Source organism: Oncorhynchus clarkii, chromosome 30 (assembly GCF_045791955.1).
Source record: "Oncorhynchus clarkii lewisi isolate Uvic-CL-2024 chromosome 30, UVic_Ocla_1.0, whole genome shotgun sequence".
In the NCBI taxonomy this organism is placed as follows: Eukaryota; Metazoa; Chordata; class Actinopteri; order Salmoniformes; family Salmonidae; genus Oncorhynchus; species Oncorhynchus clarkii.
In genome coordinates, this window is record NC_092176.1 from 40,271,714 (window position 1) to 40,295,810 (window position 24,097).

A 24,097-nucleotide genomic window follows, 5' to 3' on the forward strand; every position below is an offset into this window, starting at 1 on the left:
CAGTGTTCTAGATTAATATACAGGGTAACAGTGTTCTAGATTAATATACAGGGTAACAGTGTTCTAGATTAATATACAGGCTAACAGTGTTCTAGATTAATATACAGGGTAACAGTGTTCTAGATTAATGTACAGGGTAACAGTGTTCTAGATTAATATACAGGCTAACAGTGTTCTAGATTAATATACAGGCTAACAGTGTTCTAGATTAATGTACAGGGTAGCAGTGTTCTAGATTAATATACAGGCTAACAGTGTTCTAGAATTGCACTTCTGACATGGTACCAATACTATTCAACATTTTAAATCAGCATTTTGACGATTCAATCCAAAGTGAATTAGCAGAGTCATACTTGATAGAGAAGAGCTGTAATCTATGGAATGTATCAAACGTGGGCCTGTTCAAAAGGTCATCTTTTGTTCTCCATGGGGGATGACATCATTTCCTCAATGGGAAGCACCGGGAGGCTACACCTCCGCTCAGGTAAAGGTGTGGTACTACGACGCGGAAGATTTCTGCTGTTGACTATTGTGTTGAGTGGTAGCTAAACTTCAGGTAAGAATCACTAGAATACATTTATTTTTGCGAGATTGTTTTGTCTTACGAAAAGGACGTAGACGAATGCTGTGTATTGACGTTCGCTAGAAGTGATTTTCCTCGCTGTTCTATGAAAATGTGATGTGATTGATCTTGCCTGTACTTTATGCTGAGATCGACTCGACTGCTGAACACCGTTTTTGATCTCCAGTTCTTTTTGACATTGCTCTGACGAATTCAAATGTATTCTATTTGTATTCTATTGTATTTTATTGTATTCTATTTGTATTTTATTGTATGTTATTGTATTCTATTGTATTTTATTGTATGCTATTGTATTTTATTGTATGTTATTGTATTCTATTGTATTCTATTGTATTTTATTGTATTCTATTGTATTTTATTGTATGTTATTGTATTCTATTGTATTCTATTGTATTTTATTGTATTCTATTGTATTTTATTGTATTCTATTGTATTCTATTGTATTTTATTGTATTTTATTGTATGTTATTGTATTCTATTGTATTCTATTGTATTCTATTGTATTTTATTGTATTCTATTGTATTTTATTGTATTCTATTGTATTTTATTGTATTTTATTGTATTTTATTGTATTTTATTGTATTCTATTGTATTTTATTGTATTCTATTGCATTTTATTGTATTCTATTGTATTTTATTGTATTCTATTGTATTTTATTGTATTCTATTGTATTTTTTTCCCCGTTAACTTTTGGTGTTTTAGACTACTGTGCTCTATCACTTTTTAAAACTGTAATATGGTAAGAGAAGTGGCCTATTTCGTGATGAATGTCTTTATCTCACCAGATACAGACATCACTGGTCCACATCACCATTGAAATGGCAACTTTATGGGTAAGATCACTAGTATGATGCATGCGTTGATAATAAAATAGGCAATTCATATGAATTACCTTTCGGATAACTTTTAAGATAACTTTGTATAAAGCATAAAACTACAAAAATTATACACTGAGCGTACAAAACATTAGGAACACCTGCTCTTTCCATGACACAGACTGACCAGGTGAATCCAGGTGAAAGATATGGTCCCTTATTGATGTCACTTGTTCAATCCACTTCAATCAGTGTAGATGAAGGGGAGCAGACAGGTTAAAGGTTAAAGGTTAAAAGGTTTTTTTAAGCCTTGAGACAATTGTGTATGTGTTGCCATTCAGAGGGTGTGTTGCCATTCAGAGGGTGGAAAGGCAAGACAAAATATTGAAGTGCCTTTGAACTGGGAAGTAGGTGCCAGACGCACAGGGTTGAGTGTGTCAAAAAACTGCAACACTGCTGACTTTTTCCACGCGCAACAGTTTCCTGTGTTTATGAAGAACGGTCCACCACCCAAAGGACATCCAGCCAACTTGACACAACTGTTGAGCATTGGAGTCGACATGGGCCAGTATCCCTGTGGAACGCTTGACACAACTGTTGAGCATTGGAGTCGACATGGGACAGTATCCCTGTGGAAGTTATTTTGACACTGAGGCTGTTCTGTGGGCAAAAAAGGGGTGCAACTCTAACAAAGGGGATCCTAATGTTTTGAACACTCTTGGGTATATTTACAATGTACAAATAGATAGTAGTCGAGGGATAGGCCACCTCAGTTTTAATAGGCATAAAACACCTGAAGCGAACAATAGCACAAACCTGTGACTCACCGTCTGTGTGTCTGTATCTCTGGACTATTGAATGACCTGGAAGGTCTCATGGACTCCCCAACCTAATGCAGAGTTTTACCAGTTCTCACGTTGACAGAAGTCGAATGTGACATTGTTTTCATTTGTGAAATTTGAATATAAACTGGTTTATTTTGTGTGCAGACCGGGGAGAGAGGGAGCATCAAGCCCAAGGCAGATTTCAACGCAAAGGATGACGCTGTGGCTCTCAGAAAGGCCATGAAGGGACTAGGTAAAGAATACTGGCCCCTTCTAGAACAGACCTGTGTTCAAATACTGGCCCCTTCTAGAACAGACCTGGGTTCAAATACTGGCCCCTTCTAGAACAGACCTGGGTTCAAATACTGGCCCCTTCTAGAACAGACCTGGGTTCAAATACTGGCCTCTTCTAGAACAGACCTGGATTCAAATACTGGCCCCTTCTAGAACAGACCTGGGTTCAAATACTGGTCCCTTCTAGAACAGACCTGGATTCAAATACTGGCCCCTTCTAGAATAGACCTGGGTTCAAATACTGGCCCCTTCTAGAACAGACCTGGGTTCAAATACTGGCCTCTTCTAGAACAGACCTGGATTCAAATACTGGCCCCTTCTAGAACAGACCTGGATTCAAATACTGGTCCCTTCTAGAACAGACCTGGATTCAAATACTGGTCCCTTCTAGAACAGACCTGGATTCAAATACTGGCCCCTTCTAGAACAGACCTGGATTCAAATACTGGTCCCTTCTAGAACAGACCTGGATTCAAATACTGGCCCCTTCTAGAACAGACCTGGGTTCAAATACTGGTCCCTTCTAGAATAGACCTGGGTTCAAATACTGGCCCCTTCTAGAATAGACCTGGGTTCAAATACTGGCCTCTTCTAGAATAGACCTGGGTTCAAATACTGGCCTCTTCTAGAATAGACCTGTATTCAAATACTGGCCCCTTCTAGAATAGACCAGGGTTCAAATACTGGCCCCTTCTAGAATAGACCTGGGTTCAAATACTGGCCTGTTTAGATCTCTCAAATACTGACCTGTTTTAGATCTCTCAAATGCTGGCCTGTTTTAGATCTCTCAAATACTGGCCTGTTTTAGTACTTCTAAATTCTCCCTAATTCGTTGCGGTGTAGATCGGTTCTATTGTATAGCCAACCAGCCTTGTGGGATTTGTCTGCAGGTACAAACGAGAAGACCTTAATAGATGTTCTAACTCAGAGGAGTAGTGGTCAACGTCAGCTCATCTGTAAAGCTTACCAAGAAGAAGCCCCTGGCAAGGTAAGAACTCAACTCTTTCTACCAGGGTTACAACTCTCTCTCTCTCTCTCTCTCTCTCTCTCTCTCTCTCTCTCTCTCTCTCTCTCTATTTCTCTCTCTATTTCTCCCTCTCTGTCTCTCGCTCTGTATGTCTCTCTCTCTTTCTCTCTCTCTCTCTTTCTCTCTCTCTCTCTCTCTATTTCTCTCTCTATTTCTCACTCTCTGTCTCTCGCTCTGTATGTCTCTCTCTCTCTCTCTCTCTTTCTCTCTCTCTCTCTCTCTCTCTCTATTTCTCTCTCTATTTCTCTCTCTCTCTCTCTCTCTCTCTATTTCTCTCTCTATTTCTCCCTCTGTCTCTCGCTCTGTATGTCTCTCTCTCTCTCTCTTTCTTTCTCTCTCTCTCTCTTTCTCTGTGTGTATGACCACTTGTCTACCTGTCTTCCTGTAGACGTTGGTGGAGGACTTAGAAGGGGACACCCATGGTCACTTTGAGGACCTGCTGGTCGCGCTGGTCACACCCCCTGCCATCTATGACTGCCAGGAAGTCACCAAGGCCATGAAGGTGACGTTTTTCACGTTTTTCTTGCCTCCCTAAACAAATCATTTCTTTATTTAACTTCATTTGTACTCAACACTAACACCAGACGAATGTGTTGCAGGGAGTTGGGACTAAAGACAGTGTCTTGATAGAAATCTTCGCCACGAGATCCAACAAACAAATGAAAGAGATTTCCGATGCTTATTTAAAACGTAAGAATTGATCAGTGTAATCATGGCTAGGCTCAGTTGTGTGTTTCAACCAATCAATTCGGACGGAGATGACATCATCAGATGATGCTAAGACGATTTGATAGTTGCCGTGGAGACAGGTTTACATTGCAACAGATTTTCTTTCATAGAAACTGAGAAGAAGTTGACCTTGGACCTGAAGAAGGAGACTTCTGGAGAATTTGCTAAAGCTATTCTCATTCTGGCCGAGGTATTGTGAGCCCAATCAAAACGTAGGATCTGTAGTTGCTGTTGTTGTCTATAAAAATGGGCCTGCTATAAATATCTCAATATGGTTTGTCTCTAAACTAAGGGCAAGCGGGATGAAAACACACATGTGGATGCAGCCAAGGCCAAAGAGGATGCTAAGGTGCTGTGAGTTGTTGTTTCTCAGGTGTTATGACACAGTTATTAGGGTGCAACATTTATAATGACATGTATAATAACATTTATAATAACATTTATAATAACATTTATAATAACATGTATAATAACATTTAAAACAACATTTATAATAACATTTATAATAACATTTATAATAACATGTATAACATTTAAAACAACATTTATAATAACATCAATAATACCATTTATAATACCATGCATAATAACATTTATAACACCATTTATAAAGGCATGTATAATAACATGTATAATAACATTTATTATAATATTTATAATAACATGTATAATAACATTTACAATGACATTTATAACACCATTTCCATCTCTGTGAAACACATCTAAAAAAATATTTCTTTATTCCCTCCGTCAGACTCTTTACAACGCAGGGGAGAAGAAGTGGGTGACAGACGAGTCCAAGTTCATCGACATCCTGTGTCAGAGAAGCATACCTCAACTCAGACAAAGTAAAGATATCTGACCTAATGCACAACATTGTTGTTGTTGTCTTATGTCTGACCTGTGATGTCATGTTGTTGTGTAGCTCTGGTGGAATACAAGACCATCAGTGGGAAGAGTCTGCAGGAGAGCATCGAGGGAGAGATGTCTGGGGATCTAGAGGAGCTACTGGTGGCCATTGGTATTTTTTTTATTTGTTTTACCTTCATTTAACTAGGCAAGTCAGTTAAGAACACATTCTTATTTTCAATGATGGTCTAGGAACAGTGGGGTTAACTGCCTCGTTCAGGGGGCAGAACAACCTTGTCAGCTCGGGGATTCAAACTTGCAACCTTTCGGTCACTAGTCCAACGCTCTAACCACTAGGCTACCCTGCCGCCCCTCAATCACAGCTGTATTCTACTTGGTAAACTACTGCTCAATCACAGCTGTCTTCTACTGGGGGCCATTGGTTATCTACTGCTCAATCACAGCTGTATTCTACTGGGGGCCATTGGTAAACTACTGCTCAATCACAGCTGTATTCTACTGGGGGCCATTGGTAAACTACTGCTCAATCACAGCTGTATTCTACTGGGGGCCATTGGTAAACTACTGCTCAATCACAGCTGTATTCTATTGGGGGCCATTGGTAAACTACTGCTCAATCACAGCTGTATTCTACTGGGGGCCATTGGTAAACTACTGCTCAATCACAGCTGTATTCTACTGGGGGCCATTGGTAAACTACTGCTCAATCACAGCTGTATTCTACTGGGGGCCATTGGTAAACTACTGCTCAATCACAGCTGTATTCTACTGGGGGCCATTGGTAAACTACTGCTCAATCACAGCTGTATTCTACTGGGGGCCATTGGTAAACTACTGCTCAATCACAGCTGTATTCTATTGGGGGCCATTGGTAAACTACTGCTCAATCACAGCTGTATTCTACTGGGGGCCATTGGTAAACTACTGCTCAATCACAGCTGTATTCTATTGGGGGCCATTGGTAAACTACTGCTCAATCACAGCTGTATTCTACTGGGGGCCATTGGTAAACTACTGCTCAATCACAGCTGTATTCTACTGGGGGCCATTGGTAAACTACTGCTCAATCACAGCTGTATTCTACTGGGGGCCATTGGTAAACTACTGCTCAATCACAGCTGTATTCTACTGGGGGCCATTGGTAAACTACTGCTCAATCACAGCTGTATTCTACTGGGGGCCATTGGTAAACTACTGCTCAATCACAGCTGTATTCTACTGGGGGCCATTGGTAAACTACTGCTCAATCACAGCTGTATTCTACTGGGGGCCATTGGTAAACTACTGCTCAATCACAGCTGTATTCTACTGGGGGCCATTGGTAAACTACTGCTCAATCACAGCTGTATTCTACTGGGGGCCATTGGTAAACTACTGCTCAATCACAGCTGTATTCTACTGGGGGCCATTGGTAAACTACTGCTCAATCACAGCTGTATTCTACTGGGGGCCATTGGTAAACTACTGCCCCAACACAGCTGTATTCTACTGGGGGCCATTGGTAAACTACTGCTCAATCACAGCTGTATTCTACTGGGGGCCATTGGTAAACTACTGCTCAATCACAGCTGTATTCTACTGGGGGCCATTGGTAAACTACTGCTCAATCACAGCTGTATTCTACTGGGGGCCATTGGTAAACTACTGCTCAATCACAGCTGTATTCTACTGGGGGCCATTGGTAAACTACTGCTCAATCACAGCTGTATTCTACTGGGGGCCATTGGTAAACTACTGCTCAATCACAGCTGTATTCTATTGGGGGCCATTGGTAAACTACTGCTCAATCACAGCTGTATTCTACTGGGGGCCATTGGTAAACTACTGCTCAATCACAGCTGTATTCTATTGGGGGCCATTGGTAAACTACTGCTCAATCACAGCTGTATTCTACTGGGGGCCATTGGTAAACTACTGCTCAATCACAGCTGTATTCTACTGGGGGCCATTGGTAAACTACTGCTCAATCACAGCTGTATTCTACTGGGGGCCATTGGTAAACTACTGCTCAATCACAGCTGTATTCTACTGGGGGCCATTGGTAAACTACTGCTCAATCACAGCTGTATTCTACTGGGGGCCATTGGTAAACTACTGCTCAATCACAGCTGTATTCTACTGGGGGCCATTGGTAAACTACTGCTCAATCACAGCTGTATTCTACTGGGGGCCATTGGTAAACTACTGCTCAATCACAGCTGTATTCTACTGGGGGCCATTGGTAAACTACTGCTCAATCACAGCTGTATTCTACTGGGGGCCATTGGTAAACTACTGCTCAATCACAGCTGTATTCTACTGGGGGCCATTGGTAAACTACTGCTCAATCACAGCTGTATTCTACTGGGGGCCATTGGTAAACTACTGCTCAATCACAGCTGTATTCTACTGGGGGCCATTGGTAAACTACTGCCCCAACACAGCTGTATTCTACTGGGGGCCATTGGTAAACTACTGCTCAATCACAGCTGTATTCTACTGGGGGCCATTGGTAAACTACTGCTCAATCACAGCTGTATTCTACTGGGGGCCATTGGTAAACTACTGCTCAATCACAGCTGTATTCTACTGGGGGCCATTGGTAAACTACTGCCCCAACACAGCTGTATTCTACTGGGGGCCATTGGTAAACTACTGCTCAATCACAGCTGTATTCTACTGGGGGCCATTGGTAAACTACTGCTCAATCACAGCTGTATTCTACTGGGGGCCATTGGTAAACTACTGCCCCAACACAGCTGTATTCTACTGGGGGCCATTGGTAAACTACTGCCCCAACACAGCTGTGTTATTATGTGTTTTATTTTATTCATTATTTTCTTTTGTTTAACCTTTATTTAACTAGGCAAGTCAGTTAGGAACAAATTCTTATTTACAATGACGGCCTACCAAAAGGCCTCCTGCGGGGGGGTGGGGGCCTGGGATTAAAAATATGTATATATATAAAAATAGGACAAAACACACATCATGACAAGAGAGACAACATAACACTACATAAAGAGAGACCTAAGACAACAATATAGCAAGACAGCAACACATGACAACACAGCATGGTAGCAACACAACCTGAAAACAACATGGCAGCAACACAACATGGTAGCAGTACAAAACATGGTACAAACATTATTGGGCACAGACAACAGCACAAAGGGCAATAAGGTAGAGACAACAATACATCACACAAAGCAGCCACAACTGTCAGTTAGAGTGTCCATGATTGAGTCTTTAAATGAAGAGATCGAGATAAAACTGTTCAGTTTGAGTGTTTGTTGCAGCTCTTTCCAGTCGCTAGCTGCAGCGAACTGAAAAGACGAGTGACCCAGGGATGTGTGTGCTTTGAGGACCTTTAACAGAATGTGACTGTCAGAACGGGTGTTGTATGTGGAGGATGAGGGCTGCTGTAGATATCTCAGATAGGGGGGAGTGAAGCTTAAGAGGGTTTTATAAATAAGCATCAACCAGTGGGTCTTGCGACGGGTATACAGAGATGACCAGTTTACAGAGGAGGATAGAGTGCAGTGTTGTGTCCTATAAGGAGCATTGGTGGCAAATCTGATGGCCGAATGCTAAAGAACATCTAGCCGCTCGAGAGCACCCTTACCTGCCAATCTATAAATGATGTCTACATAATTTAGCATTGGTAGGATGGTCATCTGAATCAGGGTTAGTTTGGCAGCTGGGATGAAAGAGAAGTGATTACAATAGAGGTAACCAAGTCTAGATGTAACTTTAGCCTGCAGCTTTGATATGTGCTGAGAGAAGGACAGTTTACCGTCTCGCCATACTCCCAAGTACTTACATGAGGTGACTGACTACCTTAAGATCTAAACCCTCAGAAGTAGTGACCACACCGGTGGGGAGAGGGGCATTCTTCTTACCAAACCACATTACCTTTGTTTTGGAGGTGTTCAGAACAAGGTTAAGGGTAGAGAAAGCTTGTTGGAGACTAAGAAAGCTTTGTTGTAGAGCGTTTAACACAAAATCCAGGGAGGGGCCAGCTGAGTATAAGACTGTATCGTCTGCATATAAATGGATAAGAGAGAACTTCCTACTGCCTGAGTTATGTTGCTGATGTAAATTGAGAAGACTGTGGGGCCTAGCATTGAGCCTTGGGGTACTCCCTTGGTGACAGACAGTGGCTGAGACAGCAGATTTCCTGATTTTATACACTGCACTCTTTGAGAGAGGTAGTTAGCAAACCAGGCGAAAGACCCCTCAGAGACACCAATACTTCTTAGCCGGGACCTCAAGAATAGAATAGTCTACTGTATTAAAAGACTTGGCCATGTCTATAAAAATAGCAGCACAACATTGCTTAGAATCAAGGGCAATGGTGACATCATTGAAGACCTTTAAGGTTGCAGTGACACATCCATAACCTGAGCGGAAACCAGATTGCATACCAGAGAGAATACTATAGACATCAAGAAAGCGCGTCTGTTGATTATTGACAAGTTTTGATAAACAGGGCAAAATAGAAATAGGCCTATAACAGTTCCTGTGCCATGCTTGTACTGATCATGTTTTAAAGTTAAGCAAAAAATTACAACTATTTGCATAAATTGGACTACTACTTTTATCATCACAAATAACCACCACCAGTAACCCTAACACCTATATTTTCCCTACCCATATATAACCCTAACCATATATAACCCTAAATTTTACTTAACTAGGCAAGTCAGTTAAGAACAAATTCTAATTTTCAATGACAGCCTTGGAACAGTGGGTTAACTGCCTGTTCAGGGGCAGAACGACAGATTGTGTACCTTGTCAGCTCGGGGGTTTGAACTTACAACCTTTCAGTTACTAGTCCAAAGCTCTAACCACTAGGCTACCCTAACCATATATAACCCTAACCATATATAAACCTAACCATATATAATCCTACCCATATAGAACCCTCGCCCAAATAACCCTTACCGATATATAACCCTAACCATATATAACCCTAACCATATATAACCCTAACCCATATATAACCCTAACCATATATAACCCTAACCATATATAACCCTAACCATATATAACCCTAACCCATATATAACCCTAACCATATATAACCCTAACCATATATAACCCTAACCCATATATAACCCTAACCATATATAACCCTAACCATATATAACCCTAACCCATATATAACCCTAACCCATATATAACCCTAACCCTAACCCATATATAACCCTAACCATATATAACCCTAACCATATATAACCCTAACCATATATAACCCTAACCCATATATAACCCTAACCATATATAACCCTAACCATATATAACCCTAACCCATATATAACCCTAACCCATATATAACCCTAACCCATATATAACCCTAACCATATATAACCCTTACCCATATATAACCCTAACCCATATATAACCCTAACCCAAATATAACCCTAACCCAAATATAACCCTAACCCTAACCCATATATAACCCTAACCCAAATAACCCTAACCTATATATAACCCTAACCCATATATAACCCTAACTGTCACGTTCTGACCATCGTTCGTGTGTGTTTTCCTTGTTTTAGTGTTGGTCAGGACGTGAGCTGGGTGGGCATTCTATGTTGGATGTCTTGTTTGTCTATTTCTATGTCTGGCCTGATATGGTTCTCAATCAGAGGCAGGTGTTAGTCATTGTCTCTGATTGGGAACCATATTTAGGTAGCCTGGGTTTCACTGTGTGTTGGTGGGTGATTGTCCTTGTTCCTGTCTCTGTTACTTTGCACCATTTTTAGGCTGTTTTGGTTTTCGTGTTACGTTTATTGTTTTGTATTTGATTCGTGTTTACTTTGTTTCATTAAACATGGATCGCAATAGCCACGCTGCGTTTTGGTCCGACTCTACTTCACCCAAAGAAAACCGTTACACTAACACATATATAACCCTAACCCATATACAACCCTAACCCATATATAACCCTTGCCCATATATAACCCTAACCAATATATAACAATAACCCATATATAACCCTTACCCATATATAACCCTAACCCATATAAAACCCTAACCCATATATAACCCTAACCCAAATATAACCCTAACCCTAACCCATATATAACCCTAACCCAAATAACCCTAACCTATATATAACCCTAACCCATATATAACCCTAACCCAAATAACCCTTACCTATATATAACCCTAACCCATATATAACCCTAACACATATATAACCCTAACCCTATATATAACCCTAACCCATATATAACCCTAACCCTATATATAACCCTAACCCATATATAACCCTAACCCATATATAACCCTAACACATATATAACCCTTACCCATATATAACCCTTACCCATATATAACCCTAACCCATATATAACCCTAACCCATATATAACCCTAGCCCATATATAACCCTAACCCTTATATAACCCTAACCCATATATAACCCTTGCCCATATATAACCCTAACCAATATATAACCCTAACCCATATATTACCCTTGCCCATATATAACCCTAACCCATGTATAACCCTAACCCATATATAACCCTTGCCCATATATAACCCTAGCCCATATATAACCCTAACCCATATATAACTCTAACCCATATATAACCCTTGCCCATATATTACCCTAACCCATATATAACCCTAACCCATATATAACCCTAACCCATAGAACTCCTAATCCATATATAACCCTTACCCATATATAACCCTTACCCATATATAACCCTAACCCATATATAACCCTAACCCTAAGCCATATATAACCCTAACACAACCCTTAAATAACCCTAACCCATATATAACCCTAACCCTAACCCATATGTAACTCTAGTGAGAACATTTATGGTTGGTTCAGAAACAAATTTTGATTGAGTGTACACATTTTATTTTAAACAATTCTGGTGATACTTTATGGATGTATAACCCTAACCCATATAAAACCCTAACCCATATATAACCCTAACCCATATATAACCCTAACCCATATATAACCCTAACCAATATATAACCCTAACCCTAACCCAAATATAACCCTAACCCATATAAAACCCTAACCCATATATAACCCTAACCCAAATATAACCCTAACCCATATAAAACCCTAACCCATATATAACCCTAACCCATATATAACCCTAACCCATATATAACCCTAACCCTTATAAAACCCTAACCCATTTATAACCCTAACCCAAATATAACCTTAACCCTAATCCATATAAACCCATATTTAACCCTAACCCTAACCCATATTTAACCCATATTTAACCCTACCCCATATATAACCCATATATAACCACCACCAGTAACCCTAAACCATATATAACCCTAACCCCAACCCATATATAACCCTAACCCATAGATAACCCATATACAACCCATATTTAACCCTAACCCTAACCCTACCCCATATATAACCCTTACCCTAACCCATATATAACCCTAACCCATATTTAACCCTAATCCTACCCCATATATAGCCCATATATAACCCTAGCCCTAACCCATATATAACCCTAACCCATATAGAACCCTAACCCTAACCCATATTTAACCCTAACCCATAGATAACCCTAACCCTAACCCATATATAACCTTAACCCTAACCCATATATAACCACCACCATGCTGTTTCTCTCCTCTAGTGAAATGTGTGAAGAATGTCCCAGCATACCTAGCTGAACGCCTGCATCAAGGCATGAAGGTACAGACAGTATATTTTTTATGTTAAATACAATGAGCACGTTGTTGTGTGATAGTCACTGCATGTTAGGAAATGGTGATAATTCCATGGTAGAGTTTCAGTGGTTATGTCACTGTCAGAATCTTACATTTATATGTTATTTACTTTATTTTTAATATGGTCACTGTCTCAGGGCGGAGGAACGGATGAGTGTACCCTGAACCGTATCATGGTCAGCCGGTCAGAGATAGACATGCTGGACATCAGAGCAGAGTTCAAGAAGCTTTATAGCTATTCTCTGCACTCTGCCATCGAGGTAAGACTACACCCCCTAACCCTCACCCTCACCCCCACACTAGCCCTCACCCTCAACCTCACCCTAACCCTCACACTAGCCCTCACCCTAACCCTCACCCTAACCCTAACCCCTACACTAGCCCTCACCCTCAACCTCACCCTAACCCTCACACTATCCCTCACCCTAACCCTCAACCTCACGCTAACCCTCATGCTAGCCCTCACCCTAACCCTCAACCTCACCCTAACCCTCACGCTAGCCCTCACCCTAACCCTCAACCTCACCCTAACTCTAACCCCCACGCTAGCCCTCATCCTAACCCTCAACCTCACCCTAACCCTAACCCCCACGCTAGCCCTCATCCTAACCCTCAACCTCACCCTAACCCTCACGCTAGCCCTTACCCTAACCCTCAACCTCACCCTAACCCTCACGCTAGCCCTAACCCTCCCTCTAACCCTCACGCTAGCCCTCTCCCTAATCCTCACCCTAACCCTAACCCTCACCCTTACCCTCACCCTTACCCTAACCCTAACCCTCACCCTAACCCCTACCCTAACCCTCACCCTACACCTAACCCCTACCCTAACCCTAACCCTAGCCCTCACCCTAACCCTCACCCTAACCCTCAACCTCACCCTAACTCTAACCCCCACGCTAGCCCTCATCCTAACCCTCAACCTCACCCTAACCCTAACCCCCACGCTAGCCCTCATCCTAACCCTCAACCTCACCCTAACCCTCACGCTAGCCCTTACCCTAACCCTCAACCTCACCCTAACCCTCACGCTAGCCCTAACCCTCCCTCTAACCCTCACGCTAGCCCTCTCCCTAATCCTCACCCTAACCCTAACAGGACAAACTAAAAAGGAAATCCCCAAGCCCGCACAGGTTGGTACGGATTGGCTTAGCACGAGACTGTGAAAAGGCCATTAGATAACTTATCGGTACCATGGTCAGAGTTGGAGTTCAAATTTAAATTGAGCTTGTCCTCAACTCTGCTACCTTTCAAGTATCTACAGTATTTCTCCTGTGCATCTCAGTGCTTGAGGCGTCAATACAGACACCTCGGTTCAAATCCAGGCTGTATCACAACCGGCCGTGATTTGGAGACCCATAATGCGGCGCACAATTGGCCCAGCGTCGTCCGGGTTTGGCCGGTGTAGGCCGTCATTGCAAATAATAATTTGTTTCTTAACTGACTTGCCCAGTTAAATAAAGGTTAAAAAAAAAACAACAACAAACAATGTCCTGACATGCTCACCCATAGACAGGCATTGTACTCTATTAAATTAAAGGGTGTCTATACTGATTGTGGTTTTAATGGTCAACTGCAATACAGATCAAAAATCTACATGCTACAACTGTGATATGTTGTTGTCTCACCTAGCTGTTGTCACGAACCGGCTCAAAGCCCGTAACAAAAGGGAGACAATGTGGAGATAAGGAGTAACAAAATAAATAAGTAACTAAGTATAATATACAATGGTGTGTGTAATCAGTAGTGTAAGTGAGTGTTTTGCATGCATGAAGGTGATAATGCAGGGTGTTGAAAAGATGCTAAAGCAAACAACCAAAAAACCACCAAGAAACACAAATCTATAAAGGTGTCTGCATGGAGAGAGTCTCCTCACCGGGCCCAGGTGTGTCTGCATGCAGAGAGTCTCCTCCATGAATGGGGAAGTGGTGTATTTATCCTGGGAGACACCCGGGCCCAGGTGTGTCTGCATAGAGAGAGTCTCCTCCATGAATGGAGAAGTAGTGTATTTATCCTGGGAGACACCCGGGCCCAGGTGTGTCTGCATGCAGAGAGTCTCCTCCATGAATGGGGAAGTGGTGTATTTATCCTGGGAGACACCGGGCCCAGGTGTGTCTGCATGCAGAGAGTCTCCTCCATGAATGGGGAAGTGGTGTATTTATCCTGGGAGACACCGGGCCCAGGTGTGTCTGCATGCAGAGAGTCTCCTCCATGAATGGGGAAGTGGTGTATTTATCCTGGGAGACACCGGGCCCAGGTGTGTCTGCATGCAGAGAGTCTCCTCCATGAATGGGGAAGTGGTGTATTTATCCTGGGAGACACCGGGCCCAGGTGTGTCTGCATGCAGAGAGTCTCCTCCATTAATGGGGAAGTGGTGTATTTATCCTGGGACACACCGGGCCCAGGTGTGTCTGCATAGAGAGAGTCTCCTCCATGAATGGAGAAGTGGTGTATTTATCCTGGGAGACACCGGGCCCAGGTGTGTCTGCATGCAGAGAGTCTCCTCCATGAATGGAGAAGTGGTGTATTTATCCTGGGAGACACCGGGCCCAGGTGTGTCTGCATGCAGAGAGTCTCCTCCATGAATGGGGAAGTGGTGTATTTATCCTGGGACACACCGGGCCCAGGTGTGTCTGCATGGAGAGAGTCTCCTCCATGAATGGGGAAGTGGTGTATTTATCCTGGGAGACACCGGGCCCAGGTGTGTCTGCATGGAGAGAGTCTCCTCCATGAATGGGGAAGAGGTGTATTTATCCTGGGACACACCGGGCCCAGGTGTGTCTGCATGGAGAGAGTCTCCTCCATGAATGGGGAAGTGGTGTATTTATCCTGGGAGACACCGGGCCCAGGTGTGTCTGCATGGAGAGAGTCTCCTCCATGAATGGGGAAGTGGTGTATTTATCCTGGGACACACCGGGCCCAGGTGTGTCTGCATAGAGAGAGTCTCCTCCATGAATGGAGAAGTTGTGTATTTATCCTGGGACACACCGGGCCCAGGTGTGTCTGCATGGAGAGTCTCCTCCATGAATGGAGAAGTGGTGTATTTATCCTGGGACACACCGGGCCCAGGTGTGTCTGCATGGAGAGAGTCTCCTCCATGAATGGGGAAGTGGTGTATTTATCCTGGGAGACACCCGGGCCCAGGTGTGTCTGCATGGAGAGAGTCTCCTCCATGAATGGAGAAGTGGTGTATTCATCCTGGGAGACACCGGGCCCAGGTGTTTCCCATGTAGCTGACGACCCTCCCAACTCCGCCCACCAGCGTCCTAATAAGGAAACAAAGAGAGAATACGGCAGACAGAGTGGGAGGGTCGTCACACTGTCTTAAAGGGATACTTTGGGATTTTGACAATGAAGCCCTTCTAGCAGATACAGTGCCTTGCGAAAGTATTCGGCCCCCTTGAACTTTGCGACCTTTTGCCACATTTCAGGCTTCAAACATAAAGATATAAAACTGTATTTTTTTGTGAAGAATCAACAACAAGTGGGACACAATCATGAAGTGGAACGACATTTATTGGATATTTCAAACTTTTTTAACAAATCAAAAACTGAAAAATTGGGCGTGCAAAATTATTCAGCCCCCTTAAGTTAATACTTTGTAGCGCCACCTTTTGCTGCGATTACAGCTGTAAGTCGCTTGGGGTATGTCTCTATCAGTTTTGCACATCGAGAGACTGACATTTTTTCCCAATCCTCCTTGCAAAACAGCTCGAGCTCAGTGAGGTTGGATGGAGAGCATTTGTGAACAGCAGTTTTCAGTTCTTTCCACAGATTCTCGATTGGATTCAGGTCTGGACTTTGACTTGGCCATTCTAACACCTGGATATGTTTATTTTTGAACCATTCCATTGTAGATTTTGCTTTATGTTTTGGATCATTGTCTTGTTGGAAGACAAATCTCCGTCCCAGTCTCAGGTCTTTTGCAGACTCCATCAGGTTTTCTTCCAGAATGGTCCTGTATTTGGCTCCATCCATCTTCCCATCAATTTTAACCATCTTCCCTGTCCCTGCTGAAGAAAAGCAGGCCCAAACCATGATGCTGCCACCACCATGTTTGACAGTGGGGATGGTGTGTTCAGCTGTGTTGCTTTTACGCCAAACATAACGTTTTGCATTGTTGCCAAAAAGTTTACTTTTGGTTTCATCTGACCAGAGCACCTTCTTCCACATGTTTGGTGTGTCTCCCAGGTGGCTTGTGGCAAACTTTAAACAACACTTTTTATGGATATCTTTAAGAAATGGCTTTCTTCTTGCCACTCTTCCATAAAGGCCAGATTTGTGCAATATACGACTGATTGTTGTCCTATGGACAGAGTCTCCCACCTCAGCTGTAGATCTCTGCAGTTCATCCAGAGTGATCATGGGCCTCTTGGCTGCATCTCTGATCAGTCTTCTCCTTGTATGAGCTGAAAGTTTAGAGGGACGGCCAGGTCTTGGTAGATTTGCAGTGGTCTGATACTCCTTCCATTTCAATATTATCGCTTGCACAGTGCTCCTTGGGATGTTTAAAGCTTGGGAAATCTTTTTGTATCCAAATCCGGCTTTAAACTTCTTCACAACAGTATCTCGGACCTGCCTGGTGTGTTCCTTGTTCTTCATGATGCTCTCTGCGCTTTTAACGGACCTCTGAGACTATCACAGTGCTGGTGCATTTATACGGAGACTTGTTTACACACAGGTGGATTGTATTTATCATCATTAGTCATTTAGGTCAACATTGGATCATTCAGAGATCCTCACTGAACTTCTGGAGAGAGTTTGCTGCACTGAAAGTAAAGGGGCTGAATAATTTTGCACGCCCAATTTTTCAGTTTTTGATTTGTTAAAAAAGTTTGAAATATCCAATAAATGTCGTTCCACTTCATGATTGTGTCCCACTTGTTGTTGATTCTTCACAAAAAAATGCAGTTTTATATCTTTATGTTTGAAGCCTGAAATGTGGCAAAAGGTCGCAAAGTTCAAGGGGGCCGAATACTTTCGCAAGGCACTGTACCCATAGACTCCCAGTCATTGAGCTAACGCTAGTTAGCATTGGCTCGTGACACTACCTCTGTCGTCCCTCATACTGGACACAGAGACATACAAATGGTATGAGTTCATCTGACTTTGGGGAAGTAGATAAAAGGACCCCATTGCCAAAATCCTAAAGTATCCCTTTAAGATGAATGAATACACTAATTGTAAGTCGCTCTGGATAAGAGCATCGGCTAAATGTCTATAATGTTAATGTAAAAATGTGTACACACCTTTTTCTGTCATAAATTACAATGTATTCCTACTACACATGAACTATTTTCTCTAAATATATATATATATATATATATATATATATATATATATATATATATATATATATATATATATATATATATATATATATATATTTGTTTGGAGCCGAGTTAGGTTTTGTGTGCTTGTCCTCACTGGTGTGTGACAGAACGGTTGTGTTGTGTTCTTCTGTCTGTAGTCGGATACATCTGACTTCTATGGGGACTGTCTCAAGAAGATCTGTGGAGGGGACGATTAACAATGCAACACTATGGAGGGGACGACTAAGACAGTAACACAACACTGCAGCCAGAAGATACCTGTGCATCATACTGGTGCTACTACTGCTACTACTACAACTACTAATTCTACTACTATTACCCACTAATATTACTAATACTACTACTACTACCCACCAATATTAATACTACTACTACTACTACTACTACTACTACTATTACCACTACTATTACTACTACTACTACTACTACTACTACTACTACTACTACTACTACTACTACTATTACCACTACTATTACTACTACTACTACTACTACTAATATTAATAATAATAATAATAATAATAATACTACTACCCACTAATATTACTAATACTATTACTACTACCCACTAATAGTACTACTACTACTACTACTACCACTACTACTACCCACTAAGATTACTAATACTATTACTACTACCCACTAATATTACTACTACTACTACTACTACTATTACTACTAGTACTACTACTACTACTACTACTAATAATAATAATAATAATACTTCTACCCACTAATATTACTAATACTATTACTACTACCCACTAATATCACTACTACTACTACTAATATTACTACTACTACTACTAATAATACTACGACCCACTAATATTACTAATACTATTACTACTACTACTACTACTACTACTACTACTACTATTACTACTACTACTACTACTACTACTACTACTACTACCACTACTACTACCACTACTACTATTACTACTACTACAACTACTACCACTACTACTACTACCATCACTTTTACTGAGCTACCTTCCTCTCAGTCTACCATTTCAATATACAGTACTGGATCGTGTTCATTAGCCACCTGATCTGAATATATATACTGAAAAAGGGAGGGACTAGATGGACCAATAAGAAACACTCATTGTCATTTTCTGTTGCAATGCCCTAATGAACATGACCCTACTCTTTTCCTACCAAATCTACTCATCTTATAGACTTTTAAATTAATATTTTAGTGCTGTGATCAGTGCTGTGTTTGATTTTGCGTGACGGCAGTTCTGTTCCGTTTTTATCTCTCTAGTCTGATAGCCACAAGTCTGATAGCCATGGGAAGTCTGATAGCCATGGGAAGTCTGATAGCCACACGTCTGATAGCCATGGGAAGTCTGATAGCCATGGGAAGTCTGATAGCCATGGGAAGTCTGATAGCCACAGGGAAGTCTGATAGCCATGGGAAGTCTGATAGCCACAGGGAAGTCGGATAGCCACAGGGAAGTCGGATAGCCACAGGGAAGTCGGATAGCCATGGAGAATATGAAAACCTCTGTGGGGGAGATGATGAATGACACAAGTCCAACACCACTTGTCTCTCTGTGTTTCCTTGTATTTGATTCAGCAAACGATGTACTGCATGTGTGCAATCAAACTTCCCCGTGGCAATCAAACTTCCCCGTGGCTATCAAACTTCCCCGTGGCTATCAAACTTCCCCGTGTGCAATCAAACTTCCCCGTGTGCAATCAAACTTCCCCGTGGCTATCAAACTTCCCCGTGTGCAATCAAACTTCCCCGTGTGCAATCAAACTTCCCCGTGGCAATCAAACTTCCCCGTGGCTATCAAACTTCCCCGTGTGCAATCAAACTTCCCCGTGGCAATCAAACTTCCCCGTGGCTATCAAACTTCCCCGTGTGCAATCAAACTTCCCCGTGGCTATCAAACTTCCCCGTGGCTATCAAACTTCCCCATGTGCAATCAAACTTCCCCGTGGCTATCAAACTTCCCCGTGGCTATCAAACTTCCCCGTGGCTATCAAACTTCCCCGTGGCTATAAAACTTCCCCGTGGCAATCAAACTTCCCCGTGGCAATCAAACTTCCCCGTGGCTATCAAACTTCCCCGTGGCAATCAAACTTCCCCGTGGCTGTCAAACTTCCCCGTGGCTATCAAACTTCCCCGTGGCTATCAAACTTCCCCGTGGCTATCAAACTTCCCCGTGGCTATCAAACTTCCCCGTGCAATCAAACTTCCCGTGGCTATCAAACTACCCCGTGGCAATCAAACTTCCCCGTGGCTGTCAAACTTCCCCGTGGCTATCAAACTTCCCCGTGGCTATCAAACTTCCCCGTGGCTATCAAACTTCCCCGTGGCTATCAAACTTCCCCGTGCAATCAAACTTCCCGTGGCTATCAAACTACCCCGTGGCAATCAAACTTCCCCGTGGCTGTCAAACTTCCCCGTGGCTATCAAACTTCCCCGTGGCTATCAAACTTCCCCGTGGCTATCAAACTTCCCCGTGGCAATCAAACTTCCCCGTGGCTATCAAACTTCCCCGTGGCTATCAAACTTCCCCGTGGCTATCAAACTTCCCCGTGGCAATAAAACTTCCCCATGGCTATCAAACTTCCCCGTGGCTATCAAACTTCCCCGTGGCAATCAAACTTCCCCGTGGCTATCAAACTTCCCCGTGGCTATCAAACTTCCCCGTGGCTATCAAACTTCCCTGTGGCAATCAAACTTCCCCATGGCTATCAAACTTCCCCGTGGCTAGCAAACTTCCATGTGGCTATCAAACTTCCCCGTGGCTATCAAACTTCCCCGTGTGCAATCAAACTTCCCCGTGGCTATCAAACTTCCCCGTGGCTATCAAACTTCCCCGTGGCTATCAAACTTCCCCGTGGCAATCAAACTTCCCCGTGGCTATCAAACTTCCCCGTGGCTATCAAACTTCCCCGTGGCTATCTAACTTCCCCGTGGCTATCAAACTTCCCCGTGGCTAGCAAACTTCCCCGTGGCTATCAAACTTCCCCGTGGCTATCAAACTTCCCCGTGGCTATCAAACTTCCCCGTGGCTATCAAACTTCCCCGTGGCTATCAAACTTCCCTGTGCTGTACCTGCATTTTATGACATGATTCTAACTTATATCAATAAAAACATCTCATTAAGAAGGAAATACTGTAATAAATACCATCTCATTAAGAAGGAGATACTGTACTAAATACCATCTCATTAGGAAGGAGATACTGTAATAAATACCATCTCATTAAGAAGGAGATACTGTACTAAATACCATCTCATTAAGAAGGAGATACTGTACTAAATACCATCTCATTAAGAAGGAGATACTGTACTAAATACCTACTCATTAAGAAGGAGATACTGTAATAAATACAATCTCATTAAGAAGGAGATACTGTACTAAATACCATCTCATTAAGAAGGAGATACTGTACTAAATACCATCTCATTAAGAAGGAGATACTGTACTAAATACCATCTCAATAAGAAGGAGATACTGTACTAAATACCATCTCATTAAGAAGGAGATACTGTACTAAATACCATCTCATTAAGAAGGAGATACTGTACTAAATACCATCTCATTAAGAAGGAGATACTGTACTAAATACCATCTCATTAAGAAGGAGATACTGTACTAAATACCATCTCATTAAGAAGGAGATACTGTACTAAATACCATCTCATTAAGAAGGAGATACTGTAATAAATTCCATCTCATTAAGAAGGAGATACTGTACTAAATACCATCTCATTAAGAAGGAGATACTGTACTAAATACCATCTCATTAAGAAGGAGATACTGTACTAAATACCATCTCAATAAGAAGGAGATACTGTACTAAATACCATCTCATTAAGAAGGAGATACTGTACTAAATACCATCTCATTAAGGAGATACTGTACTAAATACCATCTCATTAAGAAGGAGATACTGTACTAAATACCATCTTATTAAGAAGGAGATACTGTACTAAATACCATCTCATTAAGAAGGAGATACTGTACTAAATACCATCTCATTAAGAAGGAGATACTGTACTAAATACCATCTCAATAAGAAGGAGATACTGTACTAAATACCATCTCATTAAGAAGGAGATACTGTACTAAATACCATCTCATTAAGAAGGAGATACTGTACTAAATACCATCTCATTAAGAAGGAGATACTGTACTAAATACCATCTCATTAAGAAGGAGATACTGTACTAAATACCATCTCATTAAGAAGGAGATACTGTACTAAATACCATCTCATTAAGAAGGAGATACTGTACTAAATACCATCTCATTAAGAAGGAGATACTGTAATAAATACCATCTCATTAAGAAGGAGATACTGTACTAAATACCATCTCATTAAGAAGGAGATACTGTACTAAATACCATCTCATTAAGAAGGAGATACTGTACTAAATACCATCTCATTAAGAAGGAGATACTGTACTAAATACCATCTCATTAAGAAGGAGATACTGTACTAAATACCATCTCATTAAGAAGGAGATACTGTAATAAATACCATCTCATTAAGAAGGAGATACTGTACTAAATACCATCTCATTAAGAAGGAGATACTGTACTAAATACCATCTCATTAAGAAGGAGATACTGTACTAAATACCATCTCATTAAGAAGGAGATACTGTACTAAATACCATCTCATTAAGAAGGAGATACTGTACTAAATACCATCTCATTAAGAAGGAGATACTGTACTAAATACAATCTCATTAAGAAGGAGATACTGTACTAAATACCATCTCATTAAGAAGGAGATACTGTACTAAATACCATCTCATTAAGAAGGAGATACTGTACTAAATACCATCTCATTAAGAAGGAGATATTGTACTAAATACCATCTCATTAAGAAGGAGATACTGTACTAAATACCATCTCATTAAGAAGGAGATACTGTAATAAATACCATCTCATTAAGAAGGAGATACTGTACTAAATACCATCTCATTAAGAAGGAGATACTGTACTAAATACCATCTCATTAAGAAGGAGATACTGTACTAAATACCATCTCATTAAGAAGGAGATACTGTACTAAATACCTTCTCATTAAGAAGGAGATACTGTACTAAATGCCATCTCATTAAGAAGGATATACTGTAATAAATACCATCTCATTAAGAAGGAGATACTGTACTAAATACCATCTCATTAAGAAGGAGATACTGTACTAAATACCATCTCATTAAGAAGGAGATACTGTACTAAATACCATCTCATTAAGAAGGAGATACTGTACCAAATACCATCTCATTAAGAAGGAGATACTGTACTAAATACCATCTCATTAAGAAGGAGATACTGTACTAAATACCATCTCATTAAGAAGGAGATACTGTACTAAATACCATCTCATTAAGAAGGAGATACTGTACTAAATACCATCTCATTAAGAAGGAGATACTGTACTAAATACCATCTCATTAAGAAGGAGATACTGTACTAAATACCATCTCAATAAGAAGGAGATACTGTACTAAACACCAGAAGTTTTCCAACACGAATGTTCTAGAATGTTCTTTAAAGGCACAGAGATCTGTGGTAAGTGATATGTGCTGTATGTAATTTACACTCACCACTAGAGGTCCCCATTGATTCACACAGAAGCAGGAGATGCCATGTGAGTGAAGCATATATATATATATATATATATATATATATATATATATGATATAAAGGCACGGTAGAGTTTATAGATGAAGCATAGGGTCTCTGATATAAAGGCACGGTAGAGTTTATAGATGAAGCATAGGGTCTCTGATATAAACGCACAGTAGAGTTTATAGATGAAGCATAGGGTCTCTGATATAAATGCACAGTTTATAGATGAAGCATAGGGTCTCTGATATAAAGGCACAGTAGAGTTTATAGATGAAGCATAGGGTCTCTGATATAA

The 24,097-nt window shown here is 41.4% G+C and overlaps 1 protein-coding gene across 2 annotated transcripts; it reads left to right on the top strand.

Moving 5' to 3' along the window:
- Positions 1-501: 501 nt before the first annotated feature.
- LOC139389681 (annexin A3-like) lies at positions 502-18,590 on the top strand. 2 transcript variants are annotated; one of them, XM_071136564.1, is made up of 13 exons: positions 502-556; positions 1,371-1,418; positions 2,390-2,477; positions 3,409-3,506; positions 3,934-4,047; positions 4,145-4,235; positions 4,385-4,464; positions 4,567-4,623; positions 5,029-5,122; positions 5,200-5,295; positions 12,763-12,821; positions 12,994-13,116; positions 18,327-18,590. In XM_071136564.1, the coding sequence occupies exons 2-13, from the start codon at positions 1,404-1,406 to the stop codon at positions 18,384-18,386; spliced, it is 975 nt and encodes a 324-aa protein (XP_070992665.1). In that variant the 5' UTR covers positions 502-556; positions 1,371-1,403; the 3' UTR covers positions 18,387-18,590. The 2 variants fall into 2 exon arrangements, with proteins under 2 accessions (XP_070992665.1, XP_070992667.1); XM_071136566.1 differs by lacking the exon at positions 2,390-2,477 and having other exon boundaries at positions 535-556.
- Positions 18,591-24,097: the final 5,507 nt, after the last annotated feature.

Excerpts from the sequence above, each read along its gene's own strand:
- LOC139389681 (XM_071136564.1), top strand. Across the intron at positions 5,123-5,199 it reads CATACCTCAACTCAGACAAA|CTCTGGTGGAATACAAGACC; the intron begins GTAAAGATATCT and ends GTTGTTGTGTAG. Across the intron at positions 13,117-18,326 it reads CTCTGCACTCTGCCATCGAG|TCGGATACATCTGACTTCTA; the intron begins GTAAGACTACAC and ends TTCTGTCTGTAG.